At 51.2% G+C, this 21,522-nt stretch overlaps 1 protein-coding gene across 6 annotated transcripts in view; it reads right to left on the bottom strand.

Annotated features, from left to right (window-relative positions):
- Positions 1-473: 473 nt before the first annotated feature.
- Positions 474-21,522, bottom strand: part of LOC122372027 (ubiquitin carboxyl-terminal hydrolase CYLD-like) — a 47,987-nt gene continuing 26,938 nt past the window's right edge. For 2 of the 6 annotated variants that reach the window (XM_043348862.1, XM_043348861.1), the window contains exons 3-17: positions 15,668-15,788; positions 13,944-14,034; positions 12,148-12,424; positions 9,374-9,588; positions 8,876-9,074; positions 8,390-8,538; positions 7,719-7,878; positions 7,163-7,328; positions 6,762-6,863; positions 6,214-6,308; positions 5,692-5,879; positions 5,197-5,305; positions 4,705-4,820; positions 3,534-3,753; positions 474-2,673 (exon numbers count right to left, since the gene is read on the bottom strand). In XM_043348862.1, the coding sequence (XP_043204797.1) occupies positions 2,483-2,673; positions 3,534-3,753; positions 4,705-4,820; positions 5,197-5,305; positions 5,692-5,879; positions 6,214-6,308; positions 6,762-6,863; positions 7,163-7,328; positions 7,719-7,878; positions 8,390-8,538; positions 8,876-9,074; positions 9,374-9,588; positions 12,148-12,424; positions 13,944-14,034; positions 15,668-15,788 (2,399 nt within the window). In that variant the 3' untranslated portion in view covers positions 474-2,482. Of the gene's footprint in view, positions 2,674-3,533; positions 3,754-4,704; positions 4,821-5,196; positions 5,306-5,691; positions 5,880-6,213; positions 6,309-6,761; positions 6,864-7,162; positions 7,329-7,718; positions 7,879-8,389; positions 8,542-8,875; positions 9,075-9,373; positions 9,589-12,147; positions 12,425-13,943; positions 14,035-15,667; positions 15,789-21,214; positions 21,517-21,522 lie in introns of those variants that run through there. The other 4 variants (XM_043348859.1, XM_043348860.1, XM_043348863.1 and 1 more) reach the window with 3 other exon arrangements.

Below are 21,522 nucleotides of genomic sequence, written 5' to 3'. Positions count from 1 at the left end.
CTCCTCGCCCGCTCGTCACCTACAATGCGCTATGGTCCAATGAGCGCGTGCATTCACTACATTAACGTACGACTGTACCCACGTCATGAGAACGGGAACGAAGGACGTACGGAGACGGATCGATCGGCCGAGAATGGCGAACAATGTGTGGGTGTGGGTGGAAAGGGGGGGCTGAGACCCCCCAGTGACCGAATGCAGGTCAGTTGTCTGGGAATCAGACCAGCGCTACCGCAAATCGAAGCCTCCTCACACCTCAGGTAGTGTTATGAAGAACACCTCCGGTAGTGAGTCATAGGTACAGACTAGCCAATGCTGAGTGTCCATGAGGCTTCGAGGAAAAGGAACTTCATTTATAAGTAACTGTTTTGGCGATGATAAGATGGTATCTACAAGTGTGACCTGATGCAATAACAAGCTGAAGTGAGCTCCTCGTCTATGAAGGTCGTTATACTAGTCGCTATAATGCGCGGGAAGAAGTTGATAACTATGCTATATATTTTTTCCCATAGGTATCACATTCGTACACCACAGTTGGGGTTAACAGCCAGCATTCGCAATCATCTGCCTTACTAAGAAAACTCAAAAGGATTACGGCAGAACAAAAGGGGAGGAGGACACATTTCTGGTCTCACAAACAATTAACGGTGGATGAAATAACAGAATAATTCTTCCACACGGAGCACTAACGATAAAATCGATTACAACACAACATCGGGGCTCCATAGCGATTTCATCATACATTTCAACACAGCGCTATGCAAGGGACTCGGGTCCACACGAAGGAATGAATTCATCAGTGGCACGATACAATCAGAAAAAACCCACTGGGTCGGGGAAATGTCAACAGTGTCACCACTTTATATGGTGATTGGTGACATGTCACGAGAAGCGGCAATTACGCTCTGCCATTAAGCATACGAATAAAAATACAGTTTTCACGCCAAATATTACGAGGATGATAAGTATAAATATAAAAAGTGCAACATAACCTTGTTTATCTACGCGTCACGTTCATATAGCCGATATTATTCCATAGAGTACGCATGATTTGGTATTCCATTGAACAAGGCATGACCTAGCAGCCATGACGCAGGTAGGTCCCGTTCCACCATTCACAAAATCCGTGGAACTGCGATCAAAGTAGAAAGGGAAGCGCCACACCTGTGTCGGTCAGACAAATCCAACTCCAAACGCTGCAATGTCATGGAAGCCAAGACGGGAGCTCAGAAAGGGGACAAATTATCAGGACACTTTTCAAGAAACGTAGTCATTTAACCCGCCTACCCCTGTGTATCGGAAGATTTATCCAAACAGTGTCCTTTCCCCAGTAAGCTCCGAAAAGAACAGCAAAATATTGCTGGGCAGCCACCACTCCTGAAAACACTGCTTTTGTCCACGGCACCAGCTCTGCAGCGCTATGAACATTTCCATACCGGCTACAATACTTCTATTCTTTTCCATCTGAAAAGGTATATGATTTTTCGCCACTATTCAGTTTTGACTGACAAACGCGGCGGATATTTATAAATGGCCCCCTAATAACTTAACAGTTCTGGCCAGTACAAAATGAAGCTCCGCATCAAATACCAACAGAATTAAACGCCTTAGGCCCAGTCTTCTTACCGAGCAACGTTGCCAGCAAACACAGTACAACTCAGCTCAGCCCAGTACCGTTCAGCGCAGCCCATCTGAATCCCGTGAGGAAAGCTGCTGGAAGGAGGCCTGGCACCAGCCCGGCATAGCCGCTGCCTGCCAACGCAACAACGGGATAGCCATAACCACCTAGTCTGGAGCGTGTCTTTAAATTGACACCGTGCCTTCAAATGAGACACTATGTGTCTACAATTCAGACACCACTGAAAATAATCGACTCATGTAGCTTAGCGTCAGCCTAAGGGTCGAACTCCGAGTCAAAGGACTCTCGGTAAGCTGCGAGGTCTGGGGAGGACATCGTTCTCTTCGTTCGATGGTGGCTGGAAGGGGTAGGATGATGGGTATTGGAGAGCAGGCGGTAGAGCAGGATGTATATTCGGCAGTACTGCGACGGCTCACTACAGGCATACTCAGCTCATGGCTGCCTTCATTAGCAAAATGCTCGGTGGATCTTTACGGACAGCAGTGTGGGCTAGCGGAACTATCTTTATCGGCCACAGAAAAGGCAGGTCCTAGCAGATGCTACTGAATTCCACTGATTTCTGTTGTTTCTACCGGGTTCCATCAGGTCCTACAAACGTTGAACAGAATCTACCGGATTTCTTTAACCTCCGTTCCCTTGAACGGCTTTACCACATCCTACCCACTTCTACGAGCCAGTCTACCAACATCAAAACAAGTAACCGACTTCCCATACCACTGTTCACAACCCCTCTCGCCAAGTCCGACTTTCCACCAACCACCTTCAGCCAGTCTTGTCCAGCGTCCACCGTCCCTCCCCAGTGTTGATGTACTCCATCAGCTCGTCCACCCAACGCTCCCGCCACCTCTACCGGTACATCATGACGTCCCTGCTCTGGTAGAAGCACATGTAGCCGTCGCAGAGCAGTCTACGCGCGTGTTCGGGCAGTCGCTTGTCGTCGGTGACGGCTAGCAGCCCCCGCCGACCTTCCTCGTTGAGCCAGCGGGGCAGGTCGGGTACTCGTACCACCTCCGGAATGTTGTACCCGTGCGCCTCGCCTGGGGGTAGGGGGGGGGGGGTGAGTGTGAAACCATGGAAAAGGGTAGGGGAGGGTGGACCTGAAGGGAGGGATGAAGGGTAAAGTTATGTCCCGGTAGGCCCAACCTGACCAACGGCCGTGGAAGAAGTAAGGAGGTAGCAATTTAGTTCAAGTACGAGTGACTATTGAGCGTTGAACCTGGTACAGTCATATATTTATTGTGGTGACTGTTCGCACAATTGCTGCTCCTAGAAGTAGTGCTATCGTAAACACCAATTCCATGGACTGTTTTTATGAAGTTTGTGCATGGTAATAACGGCAGTTCGCCGTATTCGGGGAAATGCCGGTCGTTCGTGCAACAATGCGGCGACTTGATGAAACGTAACTAATTGCATCAAACATTAATTATTTATTAAGGGCAAAACAGGTAATGCCTTACATAACTTACTATTCCATCAGCCAAAATGTCAACTTCGTGGGACACATGACATGAATAATACACATGATCATATGTCGTATTCTAGCTCCGGCTATGTCCGAGCCGATTGTGTGAGATGGTTTGTTTTGCCGCCGCGAAGCGACACGGAGCAGAAATCTGCCTCGTTATGATTTTACAGGGGCTTTCATGATACTATCATCAGTGCCCACTTTCCACATTCCTATCGCATGCTTATCAACTCCTTGCATAACTAACTCCTTGCCTTTGCCCACATATTCCCCATCAACTTCCATCAAAATTCCAACAAACTAAAAAAAATCGCTCCTGTCCCTCCATACGCTCTTCTCACCTAACCCATCATCATCTTCTCTCTTTCCTCTCCTCACCCTCTCATCTTTCCTCTCTAGTCCTTTCCATCTCCTCTCCTCTCCCCTACCCACCTTTCCGATCGGCCATCGAGTCGAAGAACACCCATCCGGCGTCCGGGCCATGTCCAGCCTTGGTGAAGGTCACGTAGTGAGACGTGTGGATACAGACGACCGCGAACAACTCCAGGTAGGTACGCGGTATGTGTGCGTGCTCTCGCAGCTCGGTGAACTGGTGGGGCACGCGCAAAGGCTGCCGCGGAGGGTGCGACGACCGGGAACGGTGGTTGTGCGACTGTGGAGTGTGGAGAGCGGGGTGGGGGGTTAGAAGAGGGAGTTGAGAGGTAGGGTTGATGGTCTAAGTAGCAGTGTGTTCAGCTGACACTAGTGCAGCGGCGTGATTATTATGAAATAACTTTAATCATCAGAGGACTATTGGAAGCTGTCAAACTTCTAATAGCCATCTGAAGAGTGATACAAAGGAAGATTTCATAAAAGGTATACGGAAAGAAAGAACACAAGTAAGAGTGAGAAAATATGACAGAGCGATAATTTAATGCACTAAAGTAAGAGGTCGGGACGTCAGCGACCAGCCTTGGTAAAGCGTGGCTTAGCTAGTTTTATTGACCCAGGACTGGCGGGCTATTTCACTTGAACACAGCATCATACATTAAACGTTGCAAGGCGCAAGAAATTCTCACTAAATAACTTAACGCATGTTACCGTGGCCCGGCCACTTCACAGAAAATCGATAGAGTCAGACGACCAGCACACACGAACACACGACGTGGCCGACAAAGGCCAGCGAGCGTTACAACGGGTCGGACGAAATGCACAAAACGTCCCACCGAAGCCTAACTGCAAGCCTAAGCAGGTGTTCGGGTATGAATGACACAATGCAAAGGTTTACAGCGGGTTATGCAACGCTTAAACGGCTAGGATTATGTAAAGCTGGCATTTTGACAGATCGACCACAAGCCTACCAACCAGAAACAGAGAATCAGAAAAATGGAAATCACAATTACCACACACAAGCCACCTGAGTCGGAGGTTAGTTCAAATAACGTTAATTAATTCCAAATAATTCCGTCATTCATATATCAAAGCAAATGCATCCCCACTTCATCTTCCCTTTCCACACCGAGTCTATTGAACCGTCAACGTCGCATGCTATCGAACTCATAGTATCGGACAGCCCGGCAATACACCACAGCTGCTGCAAGTCCCGCCCCATCCCCCAACTAACCATGATGTTGCACTTGGAGCAGTAGGCGGTGGTCATCAGCCCCAGGCCGCTCTGGTTGAAGCAGCCCTTGCACTCCCACTCGGCTAGACGACCGCATACAAAACACTGCCGCGGCGCTGTCGGAAACGAACGGAGAGGGTAAAACAGGCCGGGCCGAGAGGGGGTAACACTGGTGCTATAGGCGATGGTCCGTGAAGACACCAAGTGCAACGATATCAGAATCAAAGCCACAAAGCTGCAGTAGAAACGTGAATTCGTCAAAAATGAAACAAGTTTACAGTTCAAAATACACACATGGCACATGGCATGGCATACACAAATGACATACCTAATACATGACAAATTGTTTTAACCACAGAGCGATACAGAATTATAATGCGACAGGATGAAAGTAATGTTTGATATAATACAAATACTAACGCAGAGGAAAAGCAGCTAATGACAACATCGCTACCGATCAATAGAAAGACCACAGCCCCATCATCGACTCACAGTTCTCAATGACATCCGTCACGTCCAGCACCATACTGGGCAGGATGCGCGAGTACATCTTGTAGTCCTTTCCGAACCGCGGCATCTGGACGATCAGACAGGACGGAATCTGGCGAAAGGAGAGAGACGGAGAGAGACGTCAGTCGGGGAAAAAGTGTGCGGTAGATAACCACAGGTCGTTTGAAATAGACAAGCACTATTCGTTAGAAATGTGCTTTTCTACTGAAAAACAACCGGAGCAGTACAGTGGGTGGGGTCGTTTTTTTTTTTGCATATTGTAGAACGGCGTACGAGTGCTCAGTGCAACAAGAAAGCAGATAAACGCTTTGAAATAAGACACGCATCGTTTTACTGCCTAAAGTTCCTTTGAAGCCGTTAACAAATTATTCACCAGCTCTAACTGCCCACCACATTCCAACTAATCTCTCAACCTCACTTCACCTAGACAATCGCCCACATTCTTTTCATCCCCACAACCACCCTGGCCTTCCTCACCTCCTTGAGTTTGATGTCGCCACTGCTGAAGCTCTGGTCAAACAGCTGCTGGACGCTCGGTAGCACCAGACTGTCGTCCTTCTCCACGATCAGCTGGTAGAGGTACGACTCCTGGCCGGAGGAGTAGCGCAGGAACGGGTCGGCGTGCAGCATCTGGGCCAGCAGCGACTGCAGGAACTCCTCTGGGTCTGCCGGAAAGGAGAGTCAGGGTTAGAAGGCGGGGACAGAAAACTGGACTACGAGCTAGACAGTCACGTCCGGACAGACTATCATTCGGTGACTTAACATCGTCAAGGTTCGCAAATGAAGGAAATTAGGAAAGTGAAAGAATTTCACAACCGTCATTCGGAGAACACCACGGAATAAATTAACAAATCGTACTCCAAGTTCGCCGCATGACTGATCGTTGCAAAGATCAGGCCGGTAGTATCATCAAACCTCGGGTGACTACCAGCGCCCCTAGCGGATCAGTGTCGAAATGCCGTGATCTGCCATTCCCCTAGAGTAGACAGCGAGACTGACCTTTCTCCTCCGATGTGAGCCCTCTGACGGAACTGAGAGTCTCCAGCATCTGACGGAGCTTCATCACCCGGTCTGCTCGCACGTACATGGCCGACCTGTGGGTCACAGGCGAGATGGGTTGGGTGGGGTCATAGACAAGGCACGCCAGCCGCAGGCGGCTATTGGTAAGGCAGCGGCCACAGACAAGACAGCGTTTTCAAGCGGGCAAAGGCCAGAAACACGAGGCAGCAGTCATAAACGATCATCGAAAACTGCGGGTGACACAAACGTGACAGAAAAGACAGCTGTGGGTCATACCGAGGTAAAACAACAGTAGCGGCCACAGCCGAGATAGACGAGACAGTGCGGTCACATAACACAAATGTCAGAGACGAAACCTACGAGACAGTGACGTCACAGACGAGGCAGCAGCTGATACAGGCACGAGACAAGACGGGCAAGACAGCGATCACAGATTCGCTTAATCACGCCACACAATAGCGAATCGATCGATGTGATGCGACACATGTGAAACGGCAGCAGTAGCAGCAGCGGTGCGGCCGACCGACCTTAGCGGGTTGACAATTTCCTCTTTCAGCAGCCGCTGTACCTCTGAGTACTCGGGTATATCGCCCGGCCGGCGGGGCCGCTGCAGCAGGCAGTCCAGCACACTGTCGGAGATAGGGGAACGGGGGCGGGTCGTCACAGGGTGATTTAGTTAGACATGCCTCGGAGGGAAGCTACAAAAGGCGGGCTTATCGGGACGGGAGGCCGACGGACAGAATGCTGTGACAATGACTCAGCAGCAAGACAAGAAGACTGTGTTTAGACTGTAAACAAGCGAGCCCGGCAATCAACCGAAACTAGGGTATATCTACTAAAATAACCTCTAGTCTCTCAAATACTCGTCCTAATGCCACTCGACTTTTATTGAAACCGTACTAAATAAAGGTATGCTTTACAAACTCACGGTGTAAAAGCAAACATGGAGAACAGCGTTGCATCCAGATAGCATGAGTTGAGGTGACCCTGTATTCCCTTTAGCTTGCCGCATAGTTTCTTCAGCTCCTCGGTAGATGTCACTGAGATCGGCGGCACATTCCCGCTGATCACAGGACACTCGACGTTACCGAACGCTGCGGGAGAGCGTACGAAATGGTCGTCAAGAAGTAAAAAAATAAGAAGTGAATTACTTAGCGGAAGGTGTGGGACTAAACCTGCCACCACTGCTGCAGTCAGCACACTCATGTACATACACTATGCACAATACATAATGCATAACATTCTGAAGAAAGCTTCTCACATTCGTCATGGCATTTGACAAGAAAAATTATATCAACACACTAAGCCACCATCCTGTCTCGGGTCTCCATCCAAATAGCACCTCTGAGTCTACGTCAGCTAAAACGTACGCTTCCCAGACGGTCCGAAAGCACCACCTCCTCATCCCTGTGACCTCCCCATCGCCGGCATCACACCGTTCTGTGACTCAGTGGTTTCCCATCCCTCCTCTTCCTCGCACTCACCGCCACTATCGGTGGTATCGGCGCTCAGGTCCAGGAAGCGCCGATCCCTACTGCAGTCGGCCAGGGGAACGAACAGCGCCTTTCCGGGCTGACAGTGGAAGTAGCGGGTGCCGTTGAACGTGCCGTCGCCGTCGCCGCCCAGCGACGCGTCGTCCTCCTCCTGAGGTCAAACGAGGTCACAGGGTCAATAGGGGTCAAAAGGGATCAGTCGAGGTCACATCACAAGGGATCAGATCAGGTCACGATGGGTCACACGAGGTAACAAACGGTCAGACGAGTTCAAACGATGTCATAATAGATCAACCGAGGTCAAAGAGGTCAGTCGATGAGGTCATTGTCAATATTTGTCAAGCGTGTCAATTCAGATCTCCAGCTCATAAGCACCACCGCAGCCTGAGCGCCTCACCGACACGGTCGTTGAGCAAACCTCACGCAGCGCTACGGAATCACGCGCATAACAGGAAATGGGCTCTTTCCAAACAGGAAACAGCTTATCAGTCATCTGCTTTCCTTTCACTCGCTCGTATCCGCCCTCAAACCATTCAAGCGGCTGACTCCCCACCACAGCCCGTGCTCACACACCAAGTAAACAAACACACGTGAGCACGACGGCTCATGGATCACCAATCGCCCCCCCCCCCCCTCCTTCTCACACCCACCAGACTTCTCACCATTTCGACGCCGGCCAGTAGGCGCCGTTTGTTGTCTCCCCGCACGTGCCCCAGCCAGCGTATGACACCGTAGTGGGGTATGCCGCGGATGTCAACCTCGACTGCTGAGCCCACCGATACCTCGGGCTCGGTCCAGGCGGCGCTCAGCCCTGCTGGCGAAAGGTGGGAGAAGGGCGTTAGAGGGAGAGTCAGGGCAAGTATGGCGTAACAGGGGGCGACAGGTCCACCAAAAGAAAGAAGAGCTGAAATATTGTCATAGAAACACGACGAACTTATAGCTTTTGTTCAAATGTTTCCGCGTGTGGAAAGTGACAAATCGCCTAGCACCTAGACAAATACATGGTTTCAAAAGGTACTATTCCAATCCAACGCTTCGGATGCATCAAATTTAGAAGCCATCTTTTGTTTCATTTCTTCTTAAAGCATACAAACATTCACACGAGGCTTACAGGTACAAAGCCACCAGCCCCGTTCGATCCCTCTCACCTTTACTCTCCTGCGGCGGGGGCGGTGGAGGTGGCGGTGGCGCCGGCGGCGGCGACTCGGGACTGGGCGTGGCGGCCACCTTGTCTCTCCGTTTGGGTCTCCGTCGCTCCAGGGGTGGTACCGTCTGAGAGTTGCTGAGGTCAGACAGGGGCAGCTGACGCCGCCGGGCGGACGACTCTGTCCTGTGCGCCGTCTTCGCCTGAAAGGGACGGGACGGAAGGAGAGTCAGCGACGTCTTAGCCTGACGGGACGGGAGGGAACGAGGGTCATTTTCAGGCTTCAGTCCCTGGGGATGAGAGCTTTATACGAGGCAGGATTCTATGATAAAAAAGAAAATTTCTTTCTTTCACAATTTATTTACCACAAAGAGGAAGAAAATAGGACTCATTAGCCCACCAAATTCTAAAAGGAAGATACCACATCAAACTAGAATAATCTTCAAACAAACGGCGACCAGCAGTTCTCCCTCCCTTGACCCCTCCCCGCAGCAGTACATACCTGGATGCAGTTGTCATGTTCGTTCATCAGCTGACTGAGAGTGGGCGTGGCCGGCGGGGTGGGCGTGGCCGCCAGCTGCTCGTAGGCCAGCCGGTGGAAAGGCGTCATGCGGCTGAGGTCGTCGGTAAACTCGTGGCCGCGGACGGGCGCGCGCGCCGGCGCCGGAGGTCGGTCCTCTTCGTCAGACGTGTGGAGCTCCAGGTTACGGCGGCCACCTGGCGGGAAAACATGGAACTGAGGTCAGGCTGAGAGCGAGGTGAGCGATCCGTAAAAACGCTAAGTGATCTCCGAAGGCAGCAAGCGAAAGTGATGTGACTGGAAAACGTGCAAAACAGTTTCATAAGATTTGAGAAGATTAACATGAGAGTAAAGTAAAAGCGTGTAAGAAGCGCAAGATTATAACGCTTTGCAGTTTTCAGAACTTCAACAGCAGCTCATCCTTGCACTCACACGTAAAGATACACCTAGGGCACAATCCGTTCAACTCAACTACCACACATACCATATCGAAGATCTTACCAACTACCTAACTCACAACCAAGCGCAGAGCGACCACCCACCAACCACTTGAGTACCGCTCACACCACATCTCCTATGAGCTAGCACCCTGCAAGGCGCCACTGGGTCGAACCGATAACCGATAACGGGCAGCTGCGTCCCGATCTGAGTCAGTCGGCCACCTGCGGCCCAGCGAAGATCGGCTCTCGACCGATTGGTGACCGGAGCTGACCGAATGTGACTAGCGCTGACTACTGGTGATCGACTGGTGATCTTTGGTGACCGAAAGTGGCCTCTGGTGACTTCTGGTGAACGACAGCAATCTCTTGTCGCCGCCGGTGACAGCCAGTGATCTCCAGTGACCGATAGTGGCATGCATAAACTGTCAGTGACCACGAGTGACCGCTGGTAACGAAGACAGCGCCATCTGTCCACCATATATCTCCGAGATGTACTGACCGTCACACCCCACAGAGAGGCCAGCCAGTGCGGCACGGGCGCCGGGAGGGGCCGGCAGAACGAGGCGAAGGGAGGAGGGACTGACTGGATAGATGGACGGAAACCCCGAATATATCAACCAAGCAGTGAAATTTCAACATAAGTGCGGCCCGTATTGTGTAATTTCTAGCGCAACAACATGCTGCGTGTAGTCCTTTCGGTGTGAAAATTCGCGTGAACAATTTATTTGAATTATCCGAATGCATTTCAAATAAACTTACAAAATTTTTGCTTCAATATTTTGCTCTACGACAAAAGCATCAGCCATTGCAACAGCATATGAGATCACCAGATCAGCCAGCATCAATCGGAACAAAGTCCATTATTTATCTACGCTCGTCGGCAGCCCCTCCCTCTCCATTCATCAGCTGACGCCGCAGCATCTGTTTTGATTAGCTGCACGTCGTTCGGTGGACCGCATTCACACCTCACTCAATGGAGCGTGACAGGCACAGCCGGGAGTGTTCCGCGTTCGATGTCGCGCGGCCGGATGCACCCGTCAACCCGCCAGCTCGCCAACTCGTCAACAGCGCTCTACGGATGCACTGTGTCCGCTAGGTAGCGAGAATCAGGTGACAGAAGTTAAGCGGTCCCTGACATTCCTTTCTCTTCACCTAAGCGGCAGTCCTAGTTGATTGGTTTACGAACCAAGAAACATATAGTTTCTGGCGAGTCAGTAGTATACCTTCATCCCATTCTATAGATTGTTACATAGGAATTATCCGATTTTGGGACGAAGGCCGAAGCCCTAGTCAATGATTTAGCCCCGTGTCTCGGCATAGAAGTCGTGTTTTCTGCTACTGGAGCGCAATCACCCTCGCGGCGTAGCTGGTCGCTGCAAGCTGCCATCACATTACAGCTTACCACGCTGCATTAATGGGGGTCGAACGGCGCGAGTCAGCGCCCAAGGCCGCTACCGGCCATGCAAATGTCCCGAGATGCAAACAGAGGGCTCTCAAAGCGTGCACTGGACGCCATGGAAGAAGCTGTGCTGGGTAGCTGATTTCAAAGATCGTCAACGCTAATTCACGAAGTTTGCTATATTCACAATGATCTACCTATGTCAAAAGTCCCAGGATTTTACGAAGCATATCACCCGCTCCAGCAGACAAAAAGATACGGTCCCACCGGATAAAGAATATTTATTTGAGCAAACGCATTTTTTGCCGGCTTTTCACTCAAACCATCACGCATGCAAAACGACCGACGAGAGCAAGCAACTGACTTTACCTGATGCCGCTCCACATCCTTCCGGACATCAGCCTCTCCAACCGAGGGGCCTAAATCGCATATTCAAACAGTAGGGGATTCTCCCGTGGCTCAGATTGGTCTACTAAGCAGCAACAGGCGCGAAGTTTTAGGGGCCCGTTCCGTGACACAGGCAAATGGAAGAAGTAAACAGAAAGGCAATAGCCAGCCTTGGTATAACGCAAGGCACTGTTACTGACAGTAAAGGTGTGAACGAGGACAATGCTGAGCACAGCACTGTCCCGCCATGCTTAAGTACCCATCTCAGCCGAGCAGGATGTCGCCTCTTTTCTACAGATTGACTACGCAGATTAAGAAACTACGCGAGACCGCTCATGCCAATTTTATACACCACACGCCAAACAAATACCCACATGTACAAGTCCTCATGCTCATGCTCCTCTCGAAGAATAACACCACACACCACACATGCATGCCCCGTCTACATCTACAATCTACATCCATCTACAATCTACACCAATACTACCTCTCCACCTCGCCCTAGCAGAACCTGCGGCGATTCCACCCACCTGTGCCGGCCTCTGACCCTGGCCCACTGCTGTGTCTGGACCCGGCCCTCTCCGCCGACGACGGGGCTAGGTGACGGCCGGTGCCGTTCATTCTCTGAGGCGGCACCGGCGCCTGGACCGGGTCGGGGGTCGGTGAGGGTGCCCCGGTCGGTGACGAGCAGTTGAAGTCCTCGGCTCGGATCAGGCCGGTGATGGGCACGATGGAGGCGTGGTTCAGTTTGGCCTCGAACAGCCGGTGACCGCGGTAGCAGCCGTTTCCAGAGCCGACCGGGTTGTCCTGTGGGAGCGCGGGGAGCAGGTTAGGACGTGGGTCAAAGCACGGGTCAAGAAGCAGGTTAGAACGTTGATCAATGTGAGTGACTGTGTATACTGTATAAGGGTATAGGCATGGCCGGGTGTCACAGATCAGGGTGAGGGTCAGGGCACGGCTAAAGACAGCATCGTAAATCAGTTGAGAGTTAATGCCAGAGGACGAAATGAGCTTAGGATACACGCTGAAAAATGAATGCTCAATACACGTCTCGATGTTCAACGCACGACAGGCACTTCTCAAAACAAATTAGAGAAAACTGCGGTATACAAACTAACAACAAAGTTAATGGAAGTGTCGCAACTCATATTTCTATTTCCAATGTCTTTCCCCAGCCTATATGGAAAGCACTTTCTCCTGCTGACCTTTCCCTCTCTGAGCTCGTTATCTTTCCTTTCACTCCTCTTCCACGCATCCTGTCACTCTCTCCTCAGACATCCATCATCACCTTGCATTATCTCATGCAACAACTTGCATCACCTCAGCCTGCATTTACATTGCACATTAGAGTGCAGTGGTAAATAGCCCTGTGTACTATCCCTGCGGCGCGAGCTATTTCGAAACGGCTCCACTCCCGTTTTTTTTTTTTTAGTCGCTGCAGACAGCGGAGAGGAGTGTCGCCACGTCGAGCTCCTTCCCCCTCTCCCCCCCCCCCCCTCAGCTGGACGCTAAGTACCGTCTAGTCCAGAGATCTTCGCGCCCCAACTCGGACACTGAGCGCCGTCCAACGAGCGTCCGACGGCGTCCAGTCACCGGGCACAATCTCATCAACGCCGGCCATTAAAACAAATGATCCAATATTACTGACGTTCTGCCGTAAATGAGCAGCCGTCTCCTCTCAGTCCCAGTCGTTAAATTAATAAATATATAAATGCTTAGGCAAATATATGTATAGAAATAAAGATTCAAAAGAAAATCCCAGACAAGAAATCAGGGTAGCGTGAGCATCATCTTATAGCTTGTATTGCTAGGTTTTGAACAGCAATATGGCGTATATTGTTAAAGCGCTCGTGGCTCTAAAGATAGCACATCATCAATACTAATAGAGACAGAGCTACGAATAGAATCGGTTTTGTCCAACCAGAACAATATACGCTTGGTCTGGATTATGCAGTCCAATACAGGTTCAATTCAATATCGCCCAGCAAAGGTTAACAATGACCAATGATGTAGCCAGTACAAATAACGACAAAATATCACATTGTCCGACATTATCCATAGTCTCTGGTGACTGGACAGAGGTCACTAATAGAGCGTAACCTGCATACAGGAGCCGCTGGACCCCCAGCCTTTTACTGACATTTACAATGCACTTACATTACAGCGTGACACATGTAAGGTCGACGTTAGAACCTGATCATTTCATAAACAAGCATCAACAGGTATCACACAAACACGAACTTCTACAAATACTCATGAGATGTGTGTAAATACACCTTGCAGTGTACGATGTAGCCGTGATAAATTTAGGTAGAAGGGTACTCACAAAAACGACGCCGACCATCCAGTCTCGTCCGCCGTCCTCGGCAGGGAGTTTACCGATCCAGCCGACAGAGCCGGTCTCCGGGCCGCTGTCACTGCCAGAGGAGAGGTCAGGGAGGGGTCACATGGGGTCAGCCAGGGTCACACAGGTCACAGTGGGCCGACTGAGCCCGTCTCCGGGCCGCTGTCACTGCCGGCGGAGGGGCCAGGAATGGTCACAGAGGTCACATGGGGTCAGACGGGGTCACATGAGCCGCATGAGTCACCTACACTCGTGATCCATGTAGTCGCATGTAACTCACAGCTCGGTCACAATGATTTCAAATGTCAAACGGATCACAAGGACCACACAACGCAGGTCCGACAGATCTCGTGGGTCATGCAGGTCATGAGAGGTCACACGAGTTTAACTCGTGTGACCTCTTAACATAGTAACAAGAATCACATGACGTGACATGGGTGAAACGGTTCACACGGGAGTCATACAGATCATACAAGTCACCACCAAAAGTCAAAGGTCAGGTCGGTGGAGCGGCAGGTGGTTTAGCACATCGTGTACATATTGATCCATTAACTTATCAGGTCAAATGACCAGTGGCAGACAATTGCTGGTGTGACTGTCGACACCACTGCACAACAAAGCAAAGCAACACAGCCCATTCTCGGCGAGATCAAACGTCAGAACGATTATAGCACCATACATCAAACAAACAGACACAGCTTCATTGGTATTCATCCTTCTATCAACGGTCCGGCTCAACAGAACAGAGAGGCCTGCCAGGGGCACCACAGGCCTAGCAAGGGCACCACTGGCCTGTCAGGGGCACCTCAGGCTTGTCAGGGCCCAGGGGCACCACAGTCCTTCCAGGGGCATTACAAGCCTGTCAGGGGCACCAGAGGCCTAGCAAGGGCACCACAGGCCTGCCATGGACACCACAGGCCTGCCAGGGGCACCACCGGCCTTGCAGGGGCGCCTCAGGCCTGTCAGGGGCACCACGTACCTGCCGGGGACACTTCAGGCTTGTCAGGGGCGTTACAGTCCTGTCAAGGCCCAGGGGCACCAGGCCCGTGGTGTCCCTGCTAGGCCTGTGGTGCCCCTGGCGGTCCTGTGGTGCCCCTGTCAGGACTGTGATACCCCTGATAGGCCGGTGGTGCCCCTGGCAGGTCTTTGGGCCCCCGGGCCTCAAGGGGGGGGGGGGGGCCATGACCCATGTGACCCCCCCTTGGATCCGCCACTGCTGTCAAGCATATAACAAAATAACATATCAAAAATAACTCAGCACGAGGTCATGCTAACCCTTCTACGTAACAGCTCAAAATAAAATTCAGATCGGGTGTTGTGTTCGCGGAAATAAGACCGCATAAACAGATCACCGCGAGAAAATATTTAAAGGTCAGAAGCCTGAGCCCCAGTAGCTTGGACAGCCTGCCGCCATCGGCCAAAGGTCACGGTATAGCCTCGTCAAAAACAGCTCAGTCGAAAACATTTCATAAAGGTCGTGGCATGAAAAGCACAGGACAACATACTGTGTGTATTAGATAAGTTGTGCTTACACAAGACATTCTTAATAAGTTGCTAAGTTAAGATCATGACCTCACAATGCTGATGATCGACACTTTCGACAATCACTTTTTCTGTAATTCGAGCATCTGTTCGAGGGCATCAAATGGCCCTAACACTGTGGCATGCCGCACCCCGCCCCACCACCCCGTCGTACCCCATCTCACCTGATCCAGCAGACCCGGTCTCCAACACGCAGTGGCAGTGTAGCAGCCACATCGGGCGGCGCCCGACACACATCGCTGAGTACAGGTACCGGTACGGCCGACTCCACCGGTACCCGCGGCTCTGTCCGGAGAGAGGGGAAGGGAGGGGAGGTTAGTGAGGGACAGGCAGGGCTTCAGGGGGGCGTACTCAGTCGCACACAGAGGTGTTGAAATCGCGCTGTGTAAATAATCAGAGGGGTATACGGCGACTTGAACGCATCATTCTCACCTCAAATAACAGGGACCCACTGTCTGACTTACGCTGTATATATTAACTAACAAAGAGCTCTTCATAAAACTAGATTAGAGATAAGAAATGCCCCTTATTCTTAATGGCATGCATCACATCATTTCATGTGAGTAAAACGATACGACAGGCATGTCAGCACTCAGCTCTAGTGAGGAAAGCTATGTATAAAACTTTTTTTGCGATATTGCTTGTTTGCATGGGCAGCAGCACTGGCGTACCAATCATTAACCTTGATCTCGAATAAAACAACCTGTTTTCCAGCGGTGCAGCCCCAACACGAGCCGAGCACGCGATGCCTGTCATGTTAATCAAACCTATCAGGCACCCTCGGCTCGCCTGCCTCGAGGACGACCGAAACCGGCACCAAAGCGGCCATCGATACCGACAGATACAGACATAAAACAGACCACTGGAAACAGTGCCGACACTGACGACGACACCGATAGGTTTTCCGACACGGCACTAACGGAGCAGTTTTCCGGGAGCAGGTTATTTGCTCGTCCGATAAACTGACCAGAACAGAACTCTCACTTTTCTCTCATGGCTTCCAGATCACGCACCCAGTACCTAAGTACGTTTCAATCATTATGTAGGAAATAGGAATAAGTGACCCAACAGCGGGTGACCCAACAACACTTCACCCAGCCAATGCTCACTGCTGTCTTTTCCACTATGCAAAGTGCATTTCACACCGCGGCGGAACACCTTCAATAAAGGGGGAGGAGGGGCACTGCCGACTTTTGGTCCCATTCTTTCCATGCAACGTCCATAGGCCGAATGTTAAAATACCAAAATCAAGGGGGGCACGGTGCCCCGGAGCCCCCCCCCGTTCCGCCGCATATGCCGCTATCCAAAAACACTACAGGTTAACCTTCGCCACCAGTTCACACCGTCAAACTGCGATACGTTGTCCACAGCACCCATTCCATGCTCTTCCCCGCAAATGGGTTCACCGCCCTACCAATACTTGGGATCAACAGTCGCTAGTGGTATCAGTAAACCACGCTCGGTGGGCTTCGAGCCACCGAACCGTTACTGCATCGTCTGGTAAAGCTGCCACTTCTAGCTCAGCTGTCTGAGCTCAGTGGCAGAGACTAGGTACTGGCTGGCCGCCCGGTAACCAAGCGCCAGGGAAAAACAGCCCAGTTGGCATGCCAACGGGGGAGTGAGTTTCACTGAATGGGATGGAAATAGTACGGCATTCAGTCACACTCGTGACGGGCCATTGTTGGAGTCGTGAGGTCTGGGCGGATGTCACACACTCTGTAACGGGTTCTGTTTGGTGTGAGCATTGTGCATTGTCCATGTATCACAGCACGGCTGCGCACCGATAACCCCTGATTGGCATCCTCACACCTACGGAGCGGCGCACAGGTTAACGGAGCTGCATTGTGGAAATCGAGCACAAACGACAACATCACTCTGGGGGTATAGGAGTTTCCCTGGACCTATCGTTGGTAAGGTTTGGACGGTTGAGCATCAGCCCGGTATTTCGGCGTGTGCGTCAGGTTCACTCCTAGTTTACTTATACGTGGGAATACAGCATGCAACGTCAGTTGTCTCATCCTGTCTGGGCCTGCCGTAAAATGACAATTCAGACCCTGACGCCGTACAACTGTCTCAGTAGTCCTGGAGCCCTCAGCACCGCCCATGCCCTGTCCATTGTCTATACCCGGGACGTCCAGCAAACTGCCGCGTGCCCGTGCACCCATGGTTGGTGTGGAAGAGCCACATCGAGGACAGGTAACGGTCCGAAACAGGACAATTCGACAGTGCGATCTTTCATGTCTTTAAGCGTCAGCTCATTGGTCATATGTTGCATGTATTCGTCTACGGTGCCACCATTCTAAAATGTGTTTTATGTGATCGTGCAAGCGTGCAGTAACTAGGCAGGCAGTGTTTATCAATGCAGCCTTTCTATGTACCAAAACATCATGGATAGCGGATATAGGGAACATCGCATTGTCGTCAGATCTGTCACAGAAAACATTTAAACATTATATGCGTTGATGTCCAACGCCAGCGGTGCAATAAGAACATATCTTGAATACCGATAACGATGTTAAAGGAGAGAAATGCCCCAAGAAAATTGGCTAGTACCTAGTACGACACCGCATTCAAAAGTCAAGAAACCGGCCATTCAGACGGCAGAGCAGCAAAAGAAACTAGACGAATGACCCGAATTGGGCCGGGTCGGTCGGTTCCCCATCCGGGTCCGTCTGTCTGGCGCGATTCTCAGACGCCATAAACCCAGATGAGATGGCCATAGAGCCGTTTGGATCATCCTTTCTAACGACCTCCATTTCCCGGCACCTGATACAGCCGCGTCCGCGGACCATCCTATTGACACCGTGACTTGGCGCCGCGACCCGTCATGAGCCCAAGATGACCCCGTCAAGGTGACCTCGACCCGGGGTCACAGGGTCCTGCACGGCGGGCGTGCCGTGAGTGCGGACAGAGCTCTGGCACTTCCACGGCACGTAACTAGCTGTCAGACCGCGAACGTGACAAACGGACGGAGGACGGCCTGCAGTCCGCGAGGAGGGGGGGGGGGGGGGCTTCGTCAGAGGTCACGTGTCTCTCGATCGCCAATAGACAATACTGACCGATGAAGACCACCAGGTCACGTGACTAGGAACGTGACCCTAACAATAGAGATAGGCAGAGGCGGACAGTTGCTGGGTCAGGACACCACGCCGCGAATCAGAATCACGGATGATGAGAAAAACTGGAGCGGGAAGGCTGACATTGAGCTTGAGTCACGAGGTTTTGCAGTTAAAAAGAACAATGAGCGCAACTGCTTTACTGGTCCTGGCGCCTACATTTCAACCTAAAAAAAAGTTATCACTTAGCGGTATCATGCATACCTACCTACATTAACGAAACCATACCAACATATTGTCTTTTTTTTCTTGAGTTCACATTCGCTTACTGAAAATATTCGACTTTTTCGCTGTATGCGGGGCAGCGTGCTGCACACGACCAAAGCAGCACATTGGCGATTTTTTACATCTCGTGACGACAGTGCGACAGTGCCCTCGGAACGGGACTAGCCGAGATTAATGTCATGACGGCCGGTTCCGCTGTCACTCGGCCGTCGCCCCAAATCCCTTCCGGTCAGCCAGCGGCAGTCACAGAGCTCGCAAACATGCAATCCGCTAATGCTGGAGGCCGCCAGCGGGCTGGAATAAAACCGTGCTGAGTCTCAGGGGCAGAGCACGTGGGATAAGCCTGACCCCTACTCCGTTCATCCCACCCATTTTGGCTCACTTTCTAGTACCCCTCCCCAAATCAGCCACCGAAACTCTAATCCTCCTCCCTGCCGAATCACACTTCGGCCGCCACGCCAGCACTTTCATCACATCTCCGTCGCCGCTTGAGCCAACGACAACAGGCGGGAATCGTCGCCAACGACGAGCGTGACGTCATCACCGACGGCTAGTGACGTCAGAGCGACGGCGGCGGTGAATCAGGGGTGGGTACAGCTGACAGGGGGGGGGGGAGTACGGGGAGAGGGCGGGGTCGGCTGGCTTTGGTTATCACTGGGACAAAGTGGGGATGATTAGGGATTAGTAAGGGAAAACCCGGGAGTAGGAAAGGTGAAAAAGATGGGACAGTGACATGGATAGAAGGACAGAGGAAGGGTCAAGGGAATTCGTTTTCTGTGGCCGATTGGAGACTGTAGGCTAACATTAGGTTAAGCACCGGTCATAAAAAGCATCGACAAGTGCGTTAGACCCATGGTCTCAACCCCGACAGTTTTGTCACTGGCAATGTTTCTGAGGGTAAAATTCGCTTAACAGATGCAGTAAGCTTCAAACGATGTCAAGATTCACAAGCTGGCGAGCAGCATTTGACGGTTATGAATTATTCCGTTGGCGCACTACGCGTCAATAAAGACTCAGGTCGTAATGCCATTACATATTCACAGGCATCGGTAAAATCCTTTTTGAAAGGATTGCATTCCCAATCAACATTCCTAGTGCCGAAGTGGATTGCATTCCTACCCGCAATCCCCTTTTTCACTTGGATTGTGATCAAATCCGCAATCCTTTTTTGCAATCCTGTTGTATCATTATGTGCACTAGTGGATCTGGGGGAGGGAGGGGGGGGCATAGGACCGTGCCTCCATCCCCAAATCACCCATTTCTAGTACCTAGTCTTGCGAGTAATTCCTATCTAAGGCACAGATATTTTATGGGAAATATTTTTTGCCTCAAACACCCCCACATTTACTACCCAACCAGTGTTTTATATTTTTAAAACTCGCCCTCAAATACGTAATTTTGCCCTTGCTATGTAGTTCATCAGCGTATATTATTTTGAGCGTTTAAATTAAAAGCGTTTAAATTATTTCAAGTTTCGATGTAAAGCCCTTGATAGCAAAGTACATTAAGCCGATGAAGCCGATCTCATAATTTTCAATCGCAACAAACCATTTCAAAGCACTAATCAACCACAATCCGGATTGGATTGCAAAAATTGGAAGTATGATGCAATCCAATCCGCAATCAAATCCTGTTTTTTGGAATGGATTTCAAATCCAGGTGCAATCCACCAAAAAGGAATGCAATCAGGATTTTGCAATCCTGCAATCACAATCCTACCGATGCCTGCATATTCAATAATTGATCCATAGTAGATCCATACTCGTGCGAGACAAATCGTGTTACACAGAATACCGCCAATGCCGTCTTTCTCATTTTGCTAGCCAATCAGATCAGAGTGAATCTCCAATGAAGGACCCGCCTGGAAAAGACATCCATACCTATTATTGATACGCCCATTCAGTGCACGTCAATTATGCGCATAGACCAAAATAAAAGCGAATGGTTGACCACCAACACTTCTCGGTTGGCAACAGGCACCAACCGTTGAACCTATTCAAAATAGATTGGCCATTGCCATATAAGACCGTATATCATCGGCCAGCCATTAATGGCAGGCTAGGCAGTCTTGGCAGGGGCGGGTTAGGCAGGTCATGCAGGTCCACATAGACCAGGTCATAGCGATAAGCTAAGCAGTTTTGGCACGCTAGGCAGGGAAGGCAGGATAGGCAGGCCAGGCAGGGCAGGGAGGCTAAACGGGTAAGACAGACTAGACAGGGTAGGCAGTCTTGACAGGCCGGACAGGAGAGGCAGGATATACATACAGTTTTGGCAGGCTAGGCAGGGTATGCAGGTTGGGCCGTCACGGCAGGTTAGGCAGGCTTCCAGGCAGGATAGGTAGTCTAGGCAGTAACTGCCGGCGCTACTAACCGCGAGGTGGCGTCCTGGCCCGTCGCCGGTAGCACTGCAGACGCACCACACCGTCCCGGTTGGAGAACATGACCTCGGGTCAGCACCGACACCTTCCAGGTCACCTCCGACACCGTCCGTCACCTACTGCGCGTCGAGCGCGACGACCTGCCTCACTGGGCCTTCCTCAACGCGCACGAAGCCCCACAAGCGCCACAGTCCGCCGCTCGTCACAACAGACACTGTGTGTCGTCAGGGGATGGGCGGCGGACCCGGCAGCTCGCAGCTCCCGGCCCGCGCCACACGACCACCGTCGGCAGTCTGAAAAC

The sequence above is a fragment of the Amphibalanus amphitrite genome, unplaced genomic scaffold (genome assembly GCF_019059575.1).
Source record: "Amphibalanus amphitrite isolate SeventyFive unplaced genomic scaffold, NRLGWU_Aamphi_draft 001307F_arrow, whole genome shotgun sequence".
NCBI classification, from domain to species: Eukaryota; Metazoa; Arthropoda; class Thecostraca; order Balanomorpha; family Balanidae; genus Amphibalanus; species Amphibalanus amphitrite.
The sequence above is the reverse complement of the archived record's forward strand: the minus strand, read 5'-3'. Positions and strand labels throughout refer to the sequence as shown.